At 35.4% G+C, this 18,297-nt stretch overlaps 1 protein-coding gene across 1 annotated transcript in view; it reads right to left on the bottom strand.

Annotated features, from left to right (window-relative positions):
• IMMP2L (inner mitochondrial membrane peptidase subunit 2) overlaps window positions 1-18,297 on the bottom strand; it is an 880,236-nt gene that overhangs the window by 201,801 nt on the left and 660,138 nt on the right. Inside the window, exon 6 of the mRNA XM_044246392.1 lies at window positions 14,356-14,458. Coding sequence (XP_044102327.1) covers window positions 14,356-14,458 — 103 coding nt within the window. The remainder of the gene's footprint in view (window positions 1-14,355; window positions 14,459-18,297) is intronic.

An 18,297-nucleotide genomic window follows, 5' to 3' on the forward strand; every position in this document is an offset into this window, starting at 1 on the left:
CACCATGTATGCCAGAATGCACTGGGACCTCCCTGCTTTTGCTTATTTGCCTTCTGCCTTTAGGAAGTGACTTTCCAAGGGCCCACAAGCCCAAATTCTATCTTATCTTGAAAGTTGAACTCTGGGAAGCCTTTCCTGCTGGAAATAACCACTTCTATGAACTGTGGATTGTTTTGTCTCTGTCTCTGTTACAGCATGTATGCTTCCTACTTTCTATTATATGGTAGCGTGGTATATTCTTTCATCTGCCCAGTACCCTGTAGAAGCTGGGATCAACCACCCCTTTCTCTGCATCAGCATCAACCAAACAGGAGCTGCCAAGTGTTTTATATACCCTTATCCCCAGCCATACTCGTTGGTCTACAGGTAGATGTCTGCTCCAAACTACAGTTACCAGAGTGTTCCACCCCTTACCTTACAAGAATTGTTCCAGGATGCACGCCTGACTCAAACTGGGCCAATCATAGTCCTTTCTCCTTTAGACCTTGGTGTTGACTGGTTCAGGACTGGCATATAACCTAAACTGACCCTGCAGATTGCGAGCCAGAGGTCCCATTATCCCCTCTCCTCTCACTCAAACTGGGAAGCTGTCCAGATCCATGGCCATGGGATTGGACTTCCTCACAGCTTCTGAAGGCCTTGAGATGGGGGAGACAGGCATCTGATCAGCATGAGGCTTTAGCTCTCACAGTTCAAAATATTCTCAAAGCATAGTCACCATTGCCTTCAGAAACCAGGGAGGGGCCCTTGTGATACTTTGAGGGAGTATAACCACACAAATAATTCCACTGCCCACTAGTCGATATCTATGGTTTTATTGTTTGTTTGTTTTAATTTTTATGGTGATGCTGAGTGGATGAGAGCTACGTTCATGCTACATTTACAAGAAGTTAAAAGTAACTTGCTCTGTGAACATTACTAGATTTCCTCCTTTGGGAGAGGGGCAAAGGAAGAGAATTTTGAGAGCAGCAGAGATCAGCCTCCTAAGGTAGAAGAAGGGGCTATATTGTGGAGTAAGAGAAATCAGGGGTGAGGACCATGAAATGTATGATGAGCTTTGAAGATACTATAATTTATTCTAGGTCCAGTTTACTTTCAATTAGGCATGAAGAATATACAGAGTGTATTTCTCGTGCATTTGAAAATGATTCTGCCTTCCATGACTCATGATGTTTTTGGCTGGTTTATTTTTAAACTGGACTGAGGTTATAGAAAAGCATGTTTGAACAGATACACTAATCAAAGGGTCATGATAACAGTCTCCATGGCCACATTGGAGACTTTGAGGAATTAAAAACAGAGAATATGGAAAATAATTTTATTAGAAGGGCAATCTTCCTGAAACTAAAGGATAACAAAATACCATTCAGGGTAATAGCCTCATACACAGGCATATCCTATTTAAGTCCCTTCCATAAAGGGATATCTTATTCATAATCGTTCTTAAAACTAAATACCAAATTTCCTTTGGTGAGATTAAAAAAAAAAAAGATATCATGGATAATGAACTCCAAAAGAATGAGGAGTGAGACAGGGGTAATGAGAGAGTATAGAGACAAATAATAAAACTTCACATTAACATCATTGTTCTGTGAAATATATAAAGGCTATAGAGGGAATTTCCTGTAATCAAAGAGTAGTTTCATCCACAGGGAAAAAGACTGCAGATAAAGTTTGGTGATTTTTTTTTTCAAATTCAAATATAGAGAAGTATTATATGACTATAATAAAATCAAAGAAGAACTTACTCTTGAAAATTTATTTAAACTTCTTATGAAGTATCAGTGTGGATGTTCTGTATTATTCCATCAGCAAAATGGGTAATTTTTTCTCTTTTTAAAAATATTTTAAATTTTGAAATATATATATTTATATCTTAAATAAGAATTTTAAATAGTAATAAAAATGGAAAGTTTTGTTTGTTTGTTTGTTTTTTTTAAAGAGAGTGACAGTGCATGGGTGGGGTGGGGTGGGGCAGAGGGAGAGCAGGTTCCATGCCTAGTGCAGAGCCAAACGCAGGACTCTAACTCAGGACCCTGAGATCATGACCCGACCCATCATTAGGAGTTGGGTGCTTAATGGACTGAGCCACGGGGGAGCCCTGCAAGGAATTTTTTTTAAAACTTGCTTTTCTGTCAGCCAGTTTGACAATAAAATTATTTGCTTTTACAAAATATATTTCCTTCTCATTTCTAGGAATTGCCTTCACCTCTTGAAATACGAAATATGTGAGAACTTTAGAGAAAGAACAGAGAAGGTCTGTGAAATGGGTGGGCAGTACATCAGCTGACGTGGATGCTACCTGTATGGGGACAGAATTTTGACAGAACAATACTTGCCTGTAAGTTTTAATGAGTCATGACCACAACTCGATTATCCCTCCCAGGGCTGGGAGAGCAAATGTAACCATGATGAAGCACTCTTAATTCTCATCAGGTAGCCAAGACTGCTCACTGAAACATCTCAGCTAGTGCTCTGCAAACTAAAGGATCTTGGAGACATTGCTTCGTCACTTCCATCTTTTGGTCGCCTACATAAAAAGGATCACAAATATATGGGTATGCTTTACTTTCTTCACGCTTAATTGTACGGTTTGATCCATCAAAGGTGAACATGGAGGCAGTTCAGTATTTCAGCTGGTGAACTTCTATAACAGATATGGTGAACTAATTCCAGGCCTCAGAATCTAACATGCATCCAATCGATTCTTGGTTCCTAAGAACCCTCAAATCAATCCCCTTCTTCATATTTTATCACAGTCACCTTAGTCTGGGGACTAATCATCTCCCTCTTGAACCAATGCTATCATCAGTAATTGTGTTCTCTACCAATAGCCTGTTTGCAATCTAATCTTTCATTCATAATCTTCCCAAATCAGTCTTCCTAAGATGCCTCTTCTTTCTTATTGCCCTCTTGTACAAAAATTTAAATGACTTTTTAGTGTATGTTTGTAGTTTAGGATATCATGTGCATGAAGCATAACACTGGATGCTTTCTTTACATGAACAACTGTAGAGAAATTAACCCCTTAACCAGTAAATACACTTATTTTTATAACAATATATAAGATTTAACTGATTTTTAAAATACTTAAAAATTTAGTTTTATTCAAATAATTTTGATTTTTTTTTTGTTTGTTGGTAGTCATATTATCTTGCTGTTTGTTTTTGAAAGGAACTTCTGATATTTTCCAAAACTGTTTTTGGAAAATTTCAAAGAAAGTTACTTTTTAATTCTTTATATTTACTTTCATCTACATTTTGATAAACATATATTCAGATTTTCTACACTGCAAATGTGTTTAAATATTATTTTAATCTTTTATATAACTATTATAAATGCAATGCAAATTATGTGAAAATCTGTATTATAATAGCACAGTGATTTTGCTGAAATGGAAGACAAAAATCAACATAAGTGTACTTACGGTTAAGGGTTTAATTTCTATATAGTTGTCCACGTAAAGAAAGAGTCAGTGTTGTGCTTCATGCATATTATATCCTGAACTTCAAACATACACATTTAAGAGGCACTAAAAAGTCATTTAAATTTTTGGAAGACCCACAAATATTAGGGGGAAAACTGCCATATGGTGTATAGCCACTGATACCAACTTTTAATATTTTTGTTTATGTAGTTATGAAAAATATCCTCACTCATAAACAAATGAAAATCATGATGAGATACCATCTCACACTTGTCAGAATGGCTAAAATTAACAACATAAGAAACAACAGCTCTTGGCAAGGATGCAGAGAAAGGGAACCCTCCTGTACTGTTGGTGGGAATGCAAGCTGGTGCAGCCATTCTGGAGAACAAGATGGAATTTCTCCAAAATGTTAAAATAGAACTACCCCACCATCCAGCAACTGCACTAGTAGGCATCCCAAAGGATACAAAATACTGATTCGAAGGGACACATGGACCCTGATCTTTATAGCAGCATCATCTACATTAGCCAAATAAAGGAAAGACCTCAAATGTCCATCGACTGATGAATGGATAGAGATGATATATATAGATATAGAGACAGATATAGATATAGATACACACACACACACAATGGAATACTGCTCAGCCATCGAAAGAATGAAATCTTGCCATTTGCAACAATATGGATGGAGATAGAGCGTATTACACTAAGTGAAATAAGTCAGTTAGAGAAAGACAATACTATATGATTTCACTCATATGTGCAATTTAAGAAAGAAAAAAAGATGAACATATGGGAAGGGGTAAAAGAAAAAAAAAGGAGAGAGGGAAACAAGCCGTGAGCGACTTCTTAACTACAGAGTACAAACTGAGCGCCCATGGTGGGCGATGGGCTAGATGGGTGATGGGGATTAAGGAGGGCACTTGTAATGGGCACTGGGTGTTGCATGTGAGTAAATGCTGAATTCTACTCCAGAAGCCAATATTGCACTGTACGTTAACTACCTAAAATTTAAATTTAAAAAAATAGTAAAAATATTCTATCATATTTCAAACATAAAAGGCATAAAACATAATATCATGAGCACCTATTTACCCACTCCCTATGTAGGAGATAAGACCGTACCAGTAATTTGCTATCCCTGTTCACCCCTCCCCAATCACACTCACTCCCTCCTCTTCCAAACGGAACTACTGTCTTGAATTCTTTATTGCTATTTTAAAGGGCAAATTCTTTAAGGGTATGTTTTTTATTTGTTGATGATGTCTACACATGGTTGATGATTATATGTGACAGCTCTCCTACTAGTAAACCTGCAAGACTGTCTGGATAATTCTTCAGATCCTTTTTCAGTTTTCTAAGTAGATAATAACATCCTAAAGGGGTGAAAACAGTTTGGAACCCTCCTTTCCAAGCTCAACATCCTTTATTTCTCTCTCTTGCCTTAACCTGCGCTGGCAATGACCTTTAGCGCAGCATTCAAAAGAAGCAGTGGGGCTGGACCTTCTTGCCTCCTTTCTGATTTAAAGGGAAAGACTTCTAATATATTTCTTCATTAATTATGATAGGTGCTGTAGGCTGATGAAACTGCTTTCAGAAGTGGCAGGATGTGATCAGAGTTCTTCTCAGAAAAATTCTTAGTGACAGGATGGGCTGGAGTGGAATTATCCAGGAGTTGCTGGACTGGGAATCATTTACTGGGTGCAAATGACACAGGGTCTCCAAAGCCCCATCAGTAGAACACGCTTCCCGGCTCCGATTCTGGCTACTGTATCAGAGAACTGTACTTTCACTCACTCGACCCACCAAGTTTGACAAATTTTAATATACCACAAACCCACATGGGTCTTCCTGTCAATAATATCTAAAACTGTGGTTACTGTGATTCATTATCAGCTCCGTATATGGTTCTATCACACAGGAAAAAATCACGCCAGTCACTGACAATCAAACTGATCTTTTAATTATTTCAAGTCATTTTAATAAATATAGCCAATAAGATGCTGACACAAAGCACAGTCATTTTTTTAAGATTATCTAATAAGCTTTAAGAAAATTTAAAACTTCCAAAGAAACTTATCTCCCAGAATCTCAGTCAAAAGACAAAGTCATTTACATAGTTTTGTTGTTTGTATATTTAGAGAAGTACAGAGCAAAAATTTACCCAGTAAATATTTTATAAGTAGATATCCACTGAATGAGGAAATTCAATCTCAAACCTTGAATCACACTATATTTAATTTATATATTGTCCAGACTAGGCAAGAGCAGATTTTTCTCTTGTTCTGGACCCCTCCTATTTCCCATTTATTTTTCTGTGAAAACACCAGTTATGCAGACAAACACCAATTATGCCTCACAAATAATAAGATAAAGGTTTCAATTCCACTTTAAAAAATTCTAAGGGCTTATAAAATTGCTAAATTAATAACACTGCATGGATTTCACCAAATCTTGGCTCCTGACCCACTGTCAGGAAATATACATTTCTAATAAAATGAACATGCTTAATTCTGTAACTAAACAGCCCAAAGGAATGGTATCTGCCATAGCAATGAAGTCTAATGACAATTCTGCTGACATTTCTCCTATCTGAAAATGAAGTCATGTGGAAAATGATTTCCACACTAACAGAATAATTAAGACAGAAAGCAAAATTTGATTTGGTAGAAATGGAAGCTCAGATTGTCTCTGTTCTCCGTGGGGTGTACGATAGGATGATATTATTTACTTCACCACTATCTTTGGTTGACATCACCTTTCCATACTCTCTTTTTTTAAATCCTATTTTATTTTGACGTCCTAACTGTACAGTAACAAATCCAACTAAAAGTAGTACTAACCCCAAGGGATTTTTGTTTGTCTTTCGTTGTACAGGCCCTTCTCCGTTTTGAATATCCCTCCAGAGAACGGGCTCTTTACCGACTCTTGGCCATCTTTGGTTATACAGTTATTTTAATTATAGTGGCATTTCTTTAACTGCCTTTGAACTTTTATGAAATGTATGCCTGTGTTGACATCAGCCAAATGAAAATTATATCTAAATAAAATGGGAAGTTGTTCCGTTCCAGCATTGTTTAAGGGGAACTGTGAGAAACAACCAAAGGAACATGTCAAGCTACACCACTTAAGAATCATTATTTTTCTATAAAATATAGATTATTTTAGTTCCTAACAAAATTTTCAAATGAACAAAAGCATGTACTACAAGAAAACATCACCAATTAAAGTCTAAGCAACATGTTTCAAAGAAAGTGTGAATAGAACACTTTATTTGGATCCTGTCAACACAATCTAATGACCTTCTTCTTTATTAGAAAATGGCTGATTTTAAAGAAAAGTTACTCTAGCTGCTCAAGAGAACTTACACAAGCAAAGTGCTACACTTCAACAATAAATAAAATGAAATGTCAATTCATTTTCCTGCATCCATAAGATTATTCTGTATTGTATAAGCCGAGTGTTTTCAATGCAGCTGAAACCAATTAAGCACTCCAGGCCTAAACCACTTCATTCACAAAACATGCAGCATCTAAAGTGTTTTATGCAACACGAGATTTTACCAGTTATTATTTCACAGATTTCAGAACACTCTGTTCTACTAAATCCTCCTAGGAAATTTTCTGGTTTTTTTTTTGTTTGTTTGTTTGTTTGTTTGTTTGTTTTCTCTTCTGGATTTTTAGTACACAAACATCTACTCCTCTAAGAGGCCCCATCGTGCCCCGACTTGGAGCACCTCTTACACTGTGTGTGTCTGCCTGATTGTCTGCCTCACCCCTAGAGATCCTTCCTTGAAATTGGAGTTGTAATTCAGTCATTGTTGTATCTGTTGACTCTCATCCCTTCTCCTTCCAGGCATCAGTGCATCCCTGATGACAGAGACCAAAGGTCTGGGAAGACCTGCAAGTTCAACGTGCTCCTTATGCAGGACTTGGATCCCAGTCCTTAGAACCTCTGGACATTGTAAACCCCAGATTCCATCCCAATTCCCCACTTTGTCCTGTACTCTCAAAAATATAAAAATGTCCCTACCTATTATCTTTCTTTCAACTTTCTTGCATTTCCAAGAATCCTGTTTTGCTGCCCTAATCACATACCGTATTTCTCTTTTACCAAAAATGCGTAGTGTAGGGGAAAAGTTAAAAACAGGCATGACTAGATAGTAAACCTCTTAAAATGTTCATTTTCCACATGTACTACCTAATCTAGCAGCCCATCTCTGGTCAGCCAATCCTCATTTCTCCTGATCCATTCTAGCCAACAGAACCCAGGCCAAAATCAAATGTGGACAAATAATAGATGCTCAAAGTGTGCCTTGACAACTTAACAGAAAGACTTGTATAACGTAAAAATACAAACTTTGTTCATTTTCTTTACTTTTTCACTAGCTCTTAAAATTTTTTAATTTTAAAAAAGTAATAATAATAATAAAATTAAAGATTTTATTTATTCATTTGACAGAGAGACAGAGAGAGCACAATCAGGCAAAGCAGCAGGCAGAGGAAAGGGAGAAGCAAGCTCTCCACCGAGCAGAGAGCCCGACTCAAAGGCTCGGATCATGGCCTAAGCTGAAGGCAGATGCTTAACCGACTGAGCTACCCAGGCACCCCTTCACTACCTTTTTTTAAAAAGTAAAACACTTTGATCTTCATTAGGTTCAAAGGGAATTCTATGGAATTTTAATCTTCCTTTCAATTATTGCTTATATATCATCATTTGTAGACAATCTGTTCATTTAATTAATGAGTAATATTTCTACTCCTCATTTATTCTATAACTGTAATTTCCTGTTAGGTATATTTCCTTCAAGAAAACATTCTAGGGGGTTAATATTTTATTTAATTAGGTATCCATGATTTTTTTAGGTTAGCCATTTTCCAAATGACTTGGAACTAAAAAGAATTCATACTTAGTACAACTTGCAGTTTCCCTTCTCAGATAAAGGCAGTATATCATGCATAGTTTCTACATCCAAATTGTTCAGTTCTGCTTCATGGTACCTGCACACAAATTGTTCACAAGGTGACACTATGATCACAAACCCAAAAATCAAAACACTTTTATACGTTTCTGCAAAGGTTATCTTTGCCTTGAAATGTTTAAGCCCAAAGTTCTTTTTCTAATGTTCTTTGCTCAATGAAGTAAAAATGAATTATTTGATTTAGATACTAAGTAACTAGAATTATAACATATATGCTTTACAAGAAATCACTACATAGCAAACAGTGAGAGGATCTCAGTGGCTTGTGACTTAGAGCTAGATGGAATGAAAGAAAAACTTCAAAGAGAGAAAATGTATGAACCCAGTGGAAGACATGGCAGGAGTCACATTTGTGTTTTCACCAACAAGGAATGAATAGTTATGAGGATATTTCAAATATAAGTACTGAGAAGAATATAGTAAATGAAAGAATTAAATGCCATATGCATTTTTAACTGACGAAAATCTGCGAATCTGAAATAGTTAAAAATTACTATGTGAATATTCACAACTATGCATGTATACACACAAATACTTGCTTCTAATGTGCTTTCATTTTTAAGTTTTTAAAAAAGATTTTACTTATTTTGAGAGACAGAAAGAAAGCATGAGCAGGGGGAAGAGCAGAGGGAAAGCGAGAAGCAGACTCTCCAATGAGCATGGAGCCCAACACAGGGACCCCAGGAGTGTGATCATGACCTGAGCCAAAGGCAGACACTTAACAGACTGAGCCACCCAGGGGCCCCAATGCGCCACCCAGGGGCCCCAATGCACTTTCATTTTAAAGCAAGCAGAAAATTCATCAATATCGATGATAATCAGTTACTTCTGCGTGCTTACAAAGAACAACAACATGGCTACAGGAGAAAGTGTCTTAATAGTTTCTACATGGAAGTAGGGATGGCAAAGAGAAAGACACTAATTTCATAGAACAAAAGAATTGGTAAGAGAAGAGCTTATCGAATATTCTAAGCAATCATATACCAGTATATCAGAATCATCAGATACTTTTAATCTATAACCCAGTAAAACAACGTACCTGGAAAACACTTCTAGATAATTATCATAGTTTTAGAGGAAATTTATAGAAGCTCTTTCTCACACTAGAAATCTAAGCTAAAGTCATACCTTAGGGAATCCATATTTATAAGATAGGACATTTTCTATCTTTGTGTTATGATGATGTAATCAAGAGGTTTAGCATGAAGATAGTCCACAGAGATATTTTTAAATGATTGAAACATTTCCTACCTAATGATATATGTGATATTTTTCCCACCGGTCATAAGACCATCAACATATTTATAAAACTTAAGAGTCAGAATGAAACTTAGAAGTCATTTACTTTAAATGCCTTTATCTTACTTTCTAAAAGAATTATTTTTTTCTAATTATAAAAATAATAAAGGGGCACCTGTGTGGCTCAGTCCTTAAGGTTCTGCCTTCAGTTCAGGTCATGATCCCAGGGTCCCGGGATTGAGCCCAGCATTGGGTTCCTGCTAGGCGGGAAGCCTGCTTCTCCCTCTCCCACTCTCCCTGCTTCTGTTCCCTCTCTCTCTCTGTGTCTCTCTCTATCAAATAAATTAAAAACAAAAATAAAAAATAAAAATAAAAACTGGCTGCAAATCTTAAAACAAAGAAAAAGTACAAAAGTATAAAAAAGAATTAACCATAGTCATAACATCTGGAGACAATTAACACAAGTTGTATATTTTGGTCTATATGCTTTTACTTAAAACAATACCATGAAAATTATGTCATGAATGTCACAAATAAAGTTTTTAATGACTGCCCAATATTTCAACCTCTGAATGAACCACACTTTAGATACTCTCTTATTTTAGGTTGTTGATGATGTTTACTAAAATTGTGATGATGTGTCTTTGGATAATATATATCATAGGAGTACAGTTAAATAAATTTTATTAATCATTGAGATAAAATACATACTTTTATTATTTATTTATTTAAGATGGATTCAGAGAAGAAAAAACTCTTCCTTTTATACATGAGGAAATGTAGACCCATACAAGGTAATTGATTGATGAGGTCCATAACCAAAATTATCTGATTTTCTGTTTCTTTTTATAATGTCATTCTCTATAATTTAAAATTATAGCTGTTAAATCTTGTTCTACTGTATGTACTCTATTGCTATATCAATATTGCTATCTTTAAATTCATAATCCATTATTCATCTTTTACTCATAACTATTTCATTCCCTCTTGAAAGCATCCATAGAGTGGCAATAAAACAAATCAGAAAAGCAAATTGAAATGTTAAAGAATAAATAAGAAATAGTAAAGCAAAGTAGAAAAATACCAGAATGAGACATCCTTTCTCATTCTTCTTTAGATTTCAAGCAAAAGTCTACCTGAATACGGAAAGAGTCAGCTCCATTATGATTGCTAGTAGGTCAAATTTTAAAACAAACTAGGTAAATTCTATTATAGAGTATAATTACTATTTAAAGAGTTAAAGCATGTAAAACTATATGGATACATTTCTGTAATTATTTGGGAGGCAAATGAAGGATAAAGACTTCAACCAGTTTCCGGGGTGCCTGGCTGGCTCAGTGGGTTAAGCGGCTGCCTTCGGCTCAGGTCATGATCTCGGGGTCCTGGGATCGAGTCCCACATCGGGCTCTCTGCTTAGCAGGGAGCCTGCTTCCCTCTCTCTCTGCTTGCCTCTCTGTCTACTGTGATCTCTCTCTGTCAAATAAATAAATAAAATCTTAAAAAAAAAAAAAAAAAAAAGACTTCAACCAGTTTCCAAAATGTCAAGATAAGCATATCAGAGACAATCCTGGCTGCCCTAGGATGGATTGTTTACATCAAAAACATATGCATTCCCTCCTTCCAAGGGGAGAAATAAATCAACCATCCAGAAAGCCTAGAGCTTACTGATGGACCTTCCACATATGACCCTCAAGTACACTGAATGATACCCAAAAAATGCAACTTAGAATTATTGGAAAAATATAATAATTTTCAAGTATGTATGAATTTTAAAATTCAGGATTATTTTAGTTTTTAAGAATTACAGAATCTTATTTTTTATTTTTTAGAATTATAAAAACTTTAAAATAATCACCAAAATATTCCAATAACCATTTATTAATCAAAAATGGAATTAGAGGGGCACCTGGGTGGCTCAGTTGGTTAAGTGCCTGACTCAGTTTTGGCCCAGGTCATGATCCTGGGATCCAGCCCTGTATGGGTCTCCATGCTCAGTGTGGAGTCTGCTGGAGATTCTCTCTTTCCCTCTCCCTCTCCCCACTCATGATCTCATTCTCTTTCTCACATAAATAAACAACAAATAAATCAATAAAATATATATATTTTTAAATGCAACAAGAAAACTCTATACTCTAATATCACAATTAAGCTTTAAATAAGGATTGTGCATTTATTTCACCTGTTTCCCCTTTTGTCCTTTTAAGATGTGCTTGGGAGCATCAATATTAATAATTTTCCTAGTCATAAATGCTATTGGTATACAAAACAGAAGAGTTCATTGTAAAAGTTAAAAAAAAAAAAAAAAAAGATTTACCGTAACTCATCAGATACAAATAGCTTTACACAGGACATGACAAATGTTTTCCTTAATCCTAGAAAGGTTCTTCACTTAATTTTGACAATTAAAATAAAACTAGTTAAGTGAATGGACATTGATAGCTTAGCCCACCCCATGAACCAAGGGACTTCATGTTTGTTTGTTTGTTTATAACAATTAAAAAGAAAGGAAAACAACCACTAAATTTCACAATGGTTTTGTGCCTCAGAATCTTGTACCAGTCATGTTATATTGAACAAGTAGACTTCATTTAAAAACACAATTTTAGCCAAATGGCATTAAAGGGCTGCACATACTATATCTGTCAATGTTTTGCATACTCTAGATTCTTATTATAATAAACAAATGGGATCATTCATAATGGTTCTTACTTTCTCTATTTATGCATTTATCTATCTATTTTTAGAGAGAGAGTGCATGCACTCGAGCAGGGGGAGGGGCAGATGGAGGGGTAGAGGGAGAATCTTAAGCAGACTCTACACTAGGAGCCCAATGTGGGGCTCAGTCTCAAGATCCTGAGATCATGACCTGAGGAAACTCAAGAGTCCCACACTTAACCAACTGAGCCACCCAGGTGCCCCGCTTTCTCTTTCTTTTAAAGATCATTACACTGAGGGATATAGGCAATTCTCAGTATTCTGGCTATCAACTCTATCATTTTCTCTCCCAAGTAAGAAGCATACGGAGTATGATAGATTGACAATAATATTAGTTATATAAGCAATATTGTATTGGCTTTATTTATTCATAAAGAAAATGCAAAGCAATCTCAAACTTCAGGACTTTATTATGAGTACCTAATTATTCACCACACACCTCACACCTGATAATAAAACACAATAATTTTAACACTTGATTTCAGAGTCACTATCCTATTGAATTAAAGCCCAAACCAAAGTTAACCAAAATTTTAATGTGGATTTGGCCAACAACATGATACACTCAAGAGATTTAATCTCATTGATGAGAGAGAAATAAAACTTCTTTTAGATGATTTATTTTTACTTTTAAGTTGCTACTAAATTTTTTCCCAAGTCACTTCTACTACACCCTAAATGACCTACAACATTTCCAATCTGTTCATCCCATCTTTGATATACCCTAAAAAGAATAAATTGCATTTTTATAATAATTAAAAGCAAAAAATTTGCTTTAAAATGCAAAGAAGGCCTTAGAGGATTTTATTATCATCACTGCAAACCTTCCCTCCAAAAAGAAGTAGGAGAAATCTCATATAAAGTTTTCTTCCACTTATCCATATAACACCCATCCAAACCCACCTCTCTTACTGTTCTTTTAGCCAAAGGTAAGTCAATGTGACTGCTCCTCTAGTGACAATAATAGGGTTCACTCATAATACGTGATAGAAATTGTTTTATAGACCACCATTTAGTTTTAGACAAAAACACAAGGGTGATTGTTTTTGCAAACATAGCTGAACATTCTTGATATTAATTTACACATACATAACAAGTATAGATGGGTCTAGCTATAGAAAAATCTAATGAGCTCAAGACCCAAGTTTTTAAACAGACCTAGGTAACTAGAAGTCAGTTTCTACTAACTAAAATATTCTGCACTTTATATGATGCTTTATTTCAGGAGTTCACAGAGAATTTCCATAAGCATTCAAAATGAAAACAATGACAAAATATCAGTTTAATCACATATTTCATAGAATATAAACAAGGCATAAGGAGTGTGCGCATTTGTTATTAATTGTGAACAAAATGGGACTTACCAATATGATTTCCATCATAACTGCATTTTTGACAAATATAGAAAATTGATGCATATAGGTCTTTTACACATTGTATCTATTAAACACTAACTGGAAACATAAAGCACAAAGTGTTTCTGTGGAGAAAAAAAAAACTAGAACTTCCTACAGGGATTTAGTTAGCCAGTGGAAACCATCTTCAGTACTTTATTAAAGGATCTAAGTTCTTTTCCGTGAAACACACACACACACTCACCCCTTCACAGTTTATATTATTTATATAATATTTGAAAGGAACTTTTCAGGGCACCTGGGTGGCTCAGTGGGTTAAGCCTCTGCCATCGGCTCAGGTCATGCTCCCAGAGTCCTGGGATCTAGCCCCCATCAGGCTCTCTGCTCAGCAGGGAGCCTGCTTCCTCCTCCCTCTCTGCCTACTTGTGATCTCTGTATGTCAAATAAAAAAAAAATATATATATATATATATATATATATATATATATATATTTTTTTTTTAAAGGAACATTTCAAATATAAACTGCTTCAATACACAATTCACAGTCTTGGCTGGATTACCCGAGCAACCCACCTCACATAAGTTTGTTCTTATGTGTATCCAATTATTAGCATGCAACAAGTTGACTTACCGGCCCAAAAGAATTACTGTCAAAACTGTGTCCGTGATGATCACCTTCAACCCAGATGTGACCCCGGGGAACTTTGACATACCGATTTTTGTGTCCGATGGTTCTAGAAATAAAGAACATACATAACCACTGAGATAAGAACAGAAAGATCAAGTAGTTGAGCATACAAAGAAATAAAGGGCAAAAATGCTGTTGCAAAGATGCAACAGATAATTACAGATGAACCATGAAGCTACTCCATAACTTCTTTTTTAAGTAACATTGGCTTAGGACCTTGTAAAAACAATGCACAGTATTTTTTTTTTCACTTTTTTTTTCACTTTTTACTTTTCTCACTTTTTTTTTTTTCACTTTTTTCTAGGTAAAAAGGTTGGTAAAATATAAAGCAGAAGTACCAAATACTATTGGGGGGACAGAGGGAAAATGAGAGAGAATCCTCAAACAGACTCCCTACAGAGTGTGGAGCCAACACAAGGTTCCATCCCAGGACCCAGAGATCATGACCTGAGCAAAAATCAAAAGTTAGGTGCTCAACTGACAAGTCACCCAGGTCCCCAGGAACAATGTATATTCTTAAGGTTGACAAGGAAATGGAATAAGGAAAGGCTCTCTCATATAGTGTTGGTGGCAATATAAAATGATACAACCTTTTTTCCTATTTTGCAATTTGGGACTGATTTTCATCAAATTTGTGAAGAGACTAAAATGTACATGCCTTTAACCTAATTATTATACTGTTCTGTAAAAATCCATTCCAAAGAAATAATGAGAAATGTGAATAAATATTTATTATCAGGAATATTCAACACAAACTTTTTTTTTTTAAAGAAAGACAGACTGCCACATGCACTGCCCTATTTGGATGTGTCTGGAGTCTTGGAAGCTTAACTACCTTACGTTCTACAAATGGACCTGGGTAGCTCCTTTGCAGGTTTTAGCAGGGGAATCTCATACCCTTGACCAAAGAACAGTGCTCCTCTATTGGGAAAGGTCCTCCTCTTCCACAGAGCAAGTAGCACTTGTCAGGAGGGAGCAGCAAGGGAGGAAAGGGACACCTGCCTAGCCAGCCAGATCAGCTGAATCAACCCTGGCGATCAATGGGGTAACAGATATCGCAGCCAGATCTCCCTCACATCCTCAACACAAGCTTTTTTTTTTTATTTAACACAAGCTTTTTAATATCATATACATATTTCCTAAATATTCTACAACATGGGAATGGTTAAATAAATTATGATATAACCAACTTAATAAAAGGAACAAGATTAGAATAAAATACTAACCAATTCTATAATAATAAATTCTTCTGAGGACAGAGACTTTTTGTTTTGTTTTGTTTTGTTTTTTACTTCTTTGGGAAAATGCCTAGCCTAAAAAAGCTTCTCCATAAATGTTGGTTGAATGAATGAATGAGTGAATGTCACCTTAAGTCTACAGAACTAAGCAAAGACACTGAGGTTTGTGAGCTATTCTTTGGTATAGAATCCCTTTCAGACCATTTTTGTTAGTTAGGAAGCTGTATGTGTCCAGAAGAATGCATTAAAAAAAAAAAAAGAAGTCTACACATAAATTGGTGCTATAGAAATTAAAACTATTCATTATCTAGAATGGTTTTTAATTTTCAAGATAACTTCAGTGTTGAATTACTTTGCTTGAAATCAGTAAATCATTCATGCAAGGAAGCAATGTTGTGGCCATTAGAAGCCCACAGTAAGTTAAGGACTGCCGTTTATTTTTAATTACTACTGGGAAGAAGAGTTTTAGCTTTCTAAAGAAAAGCAAAAACAAGTTGAACACATCTCACCATCATATACTCTGTACTACAAGAGTTCTTCAATTAAAATCTGTCAATTAGTTCTTGACATCACAACTGCTTTTATCATGAGATTGTCTCTAAGAACTAATATCCCACATCAAGTGTTAATGACCAGAGAAGACCCTTTTACTTAATTGTTGGCAAGGCACACTTTCCTATTAAGTCCAAACATTTGTTCACCTTATTATGCTGTTTATTTTGGATATTTAGAAAGAAAACAATTACTCATTTTGTATCTTCAAGCAGAATTATGAAATAAAACCAGCATAAAACCATCTCTGTAATGAAATGGTAGATGTTAAGTCAAACATATTCTTCTGGAAACCAGAAGACTGATATAAAACTCAGATTCAGTTTCAATGTCATATGAACCAGGGAGTTAAGATACTTGTGATAGAAAATGACAGTATTATAAAATTACCAGTGACAGTTACACATTTCCTTGCATTGACCATCTTACCTAAAAAAATCTGAATACACCCAACTTACCATCATTTTCTAGCCTCTTATAATGCCTTATTTTTCTTCACTGCAACTACTAACACTAGACATTCACTTATTTTTCTTTTGTTTATTGCCCATCCTTACCCCCCATGGCCCCACCTCCCACCTCCCACCCCCCACCCCCACCCCACCAACTAGAATGTCAACTTCGGAACTTTGCTTTTCTTGTTCACTTTCTTTGTACCTCAGGGCCCAGAAGAAAGCACTTTACAAAGAGTTCTACAGATATTTGTTAAATAAATGACCAAATGACTGAGTAACTGAAGAATAAAAAATACCATAACAAAGGCAGAATAATAGGGTGGAAAGTTCAGAATCTGAAACCAGACTAAACCAGTTATCTTGCTACTAGAACTCATAAGTAATCTTGTGAAAGTCACTTAGTATTTACCTCTATCAGTCTACATTTAAAATAGGATGAATAAGGCATACCCCAACTGGGTTGAGATGAAGTCAGTGGTTAAATGAGAATATACTGGAGAGGTCACTAAGAGAGCATAGTTTCTGCAATCAGCCTCTTTTGGCTTCTCTGTTTGACTGAACACTTTCAAGTTCATGTGACCTTGAGAAAGTTGATGTAACTCTGTCAGTGTTCTCATTTGAAGAACAGAGCAAATAATGGTACCTAACTCAAAAAGTTGTTCCATGAATAAAGTGTTATGTATTAAACACTTGACAAATGGATTCTCATATAGTGGAGACTGTTTTTAGGCACTCATATAGTTTTGATATAGTAAGAATCCAATAAGTGGTAGTTATCATTGCTATTGTCTTCTGTTGTCCACTGTTTTTTCTTTTCATAATTCAGAATGTATTCAGCCTCCACTATCTATTAGCATCAGTCTCTTAAAATTACCTGAGCTATGCCTCAATAATTTCTTTCCCCCACAGTTACACTGTGACTACAGACTATTTTTTAATCTTACAATAAATCTTTTTTTTTCTTTTTATTCATATGCTCTTCTGGAATACTCTAAAACTTATATGGGAAAACACAATCTGCTTGTGCATATTTAAAGATGCAGAGAGTAGTAGGTGAAAACACAATCTATTTGGGTTTTCACTTACTAATCACTTGCATTTTTGAATGTCACAGTGCTAATAGGACTGGTTTACCTTGATACCAGACAGGTGTGAAAGAACACTTTGAGCTATAGAACTCTGATAAAATTCATTCCATTTGCATGGTGCATATTTCTCAGGTTCCAGTCTAACTTTTTAAAAAATAACCAAAGTAGCTTTAAAAAATATGATGCTAAAATATCGAGCTGGTTCCTTTTAGGACTGCCAAAGAAATATAATACTCCTAATAGAATTCCTCTGGAGAAGGAATTTTAAATAGCTTTGTGCTTCTGAATTCACATAAAAGAAAGACAAGATAATCTTTCAGGTGATTTAACAGTTAAGTGAGGTGTCAGCATACAAGGTTGTATGTATCTATGGCTTGCAAATAATTTTGGTTTGACAGTCAAAAATGAGTTCTGTATGGTATTTTAACTACCTGTCTACAAAGAGGCATTTTTAGTACTAGCTTTACCAAGACAAGTTACTAGGTCTTATAAATAGAATGAAGAATGATTGCCTCCAATTTGATTTGACCTTGAAAACATTTTTTAAAATAT

The sequence above is a fragment of the Neovison vison genome, chromosome 4 (genome assembly GCF_020171115.1).
Source record: "Neovison vison isolate M4711 chromosome 4, ASM_NN_V1, whole genome shotgun sequence".
NCBI lineage: Eukaryota > Metazoa > Chordata > Mammalia > Carnivora > Mustelidae > Neogale > Neogale vison.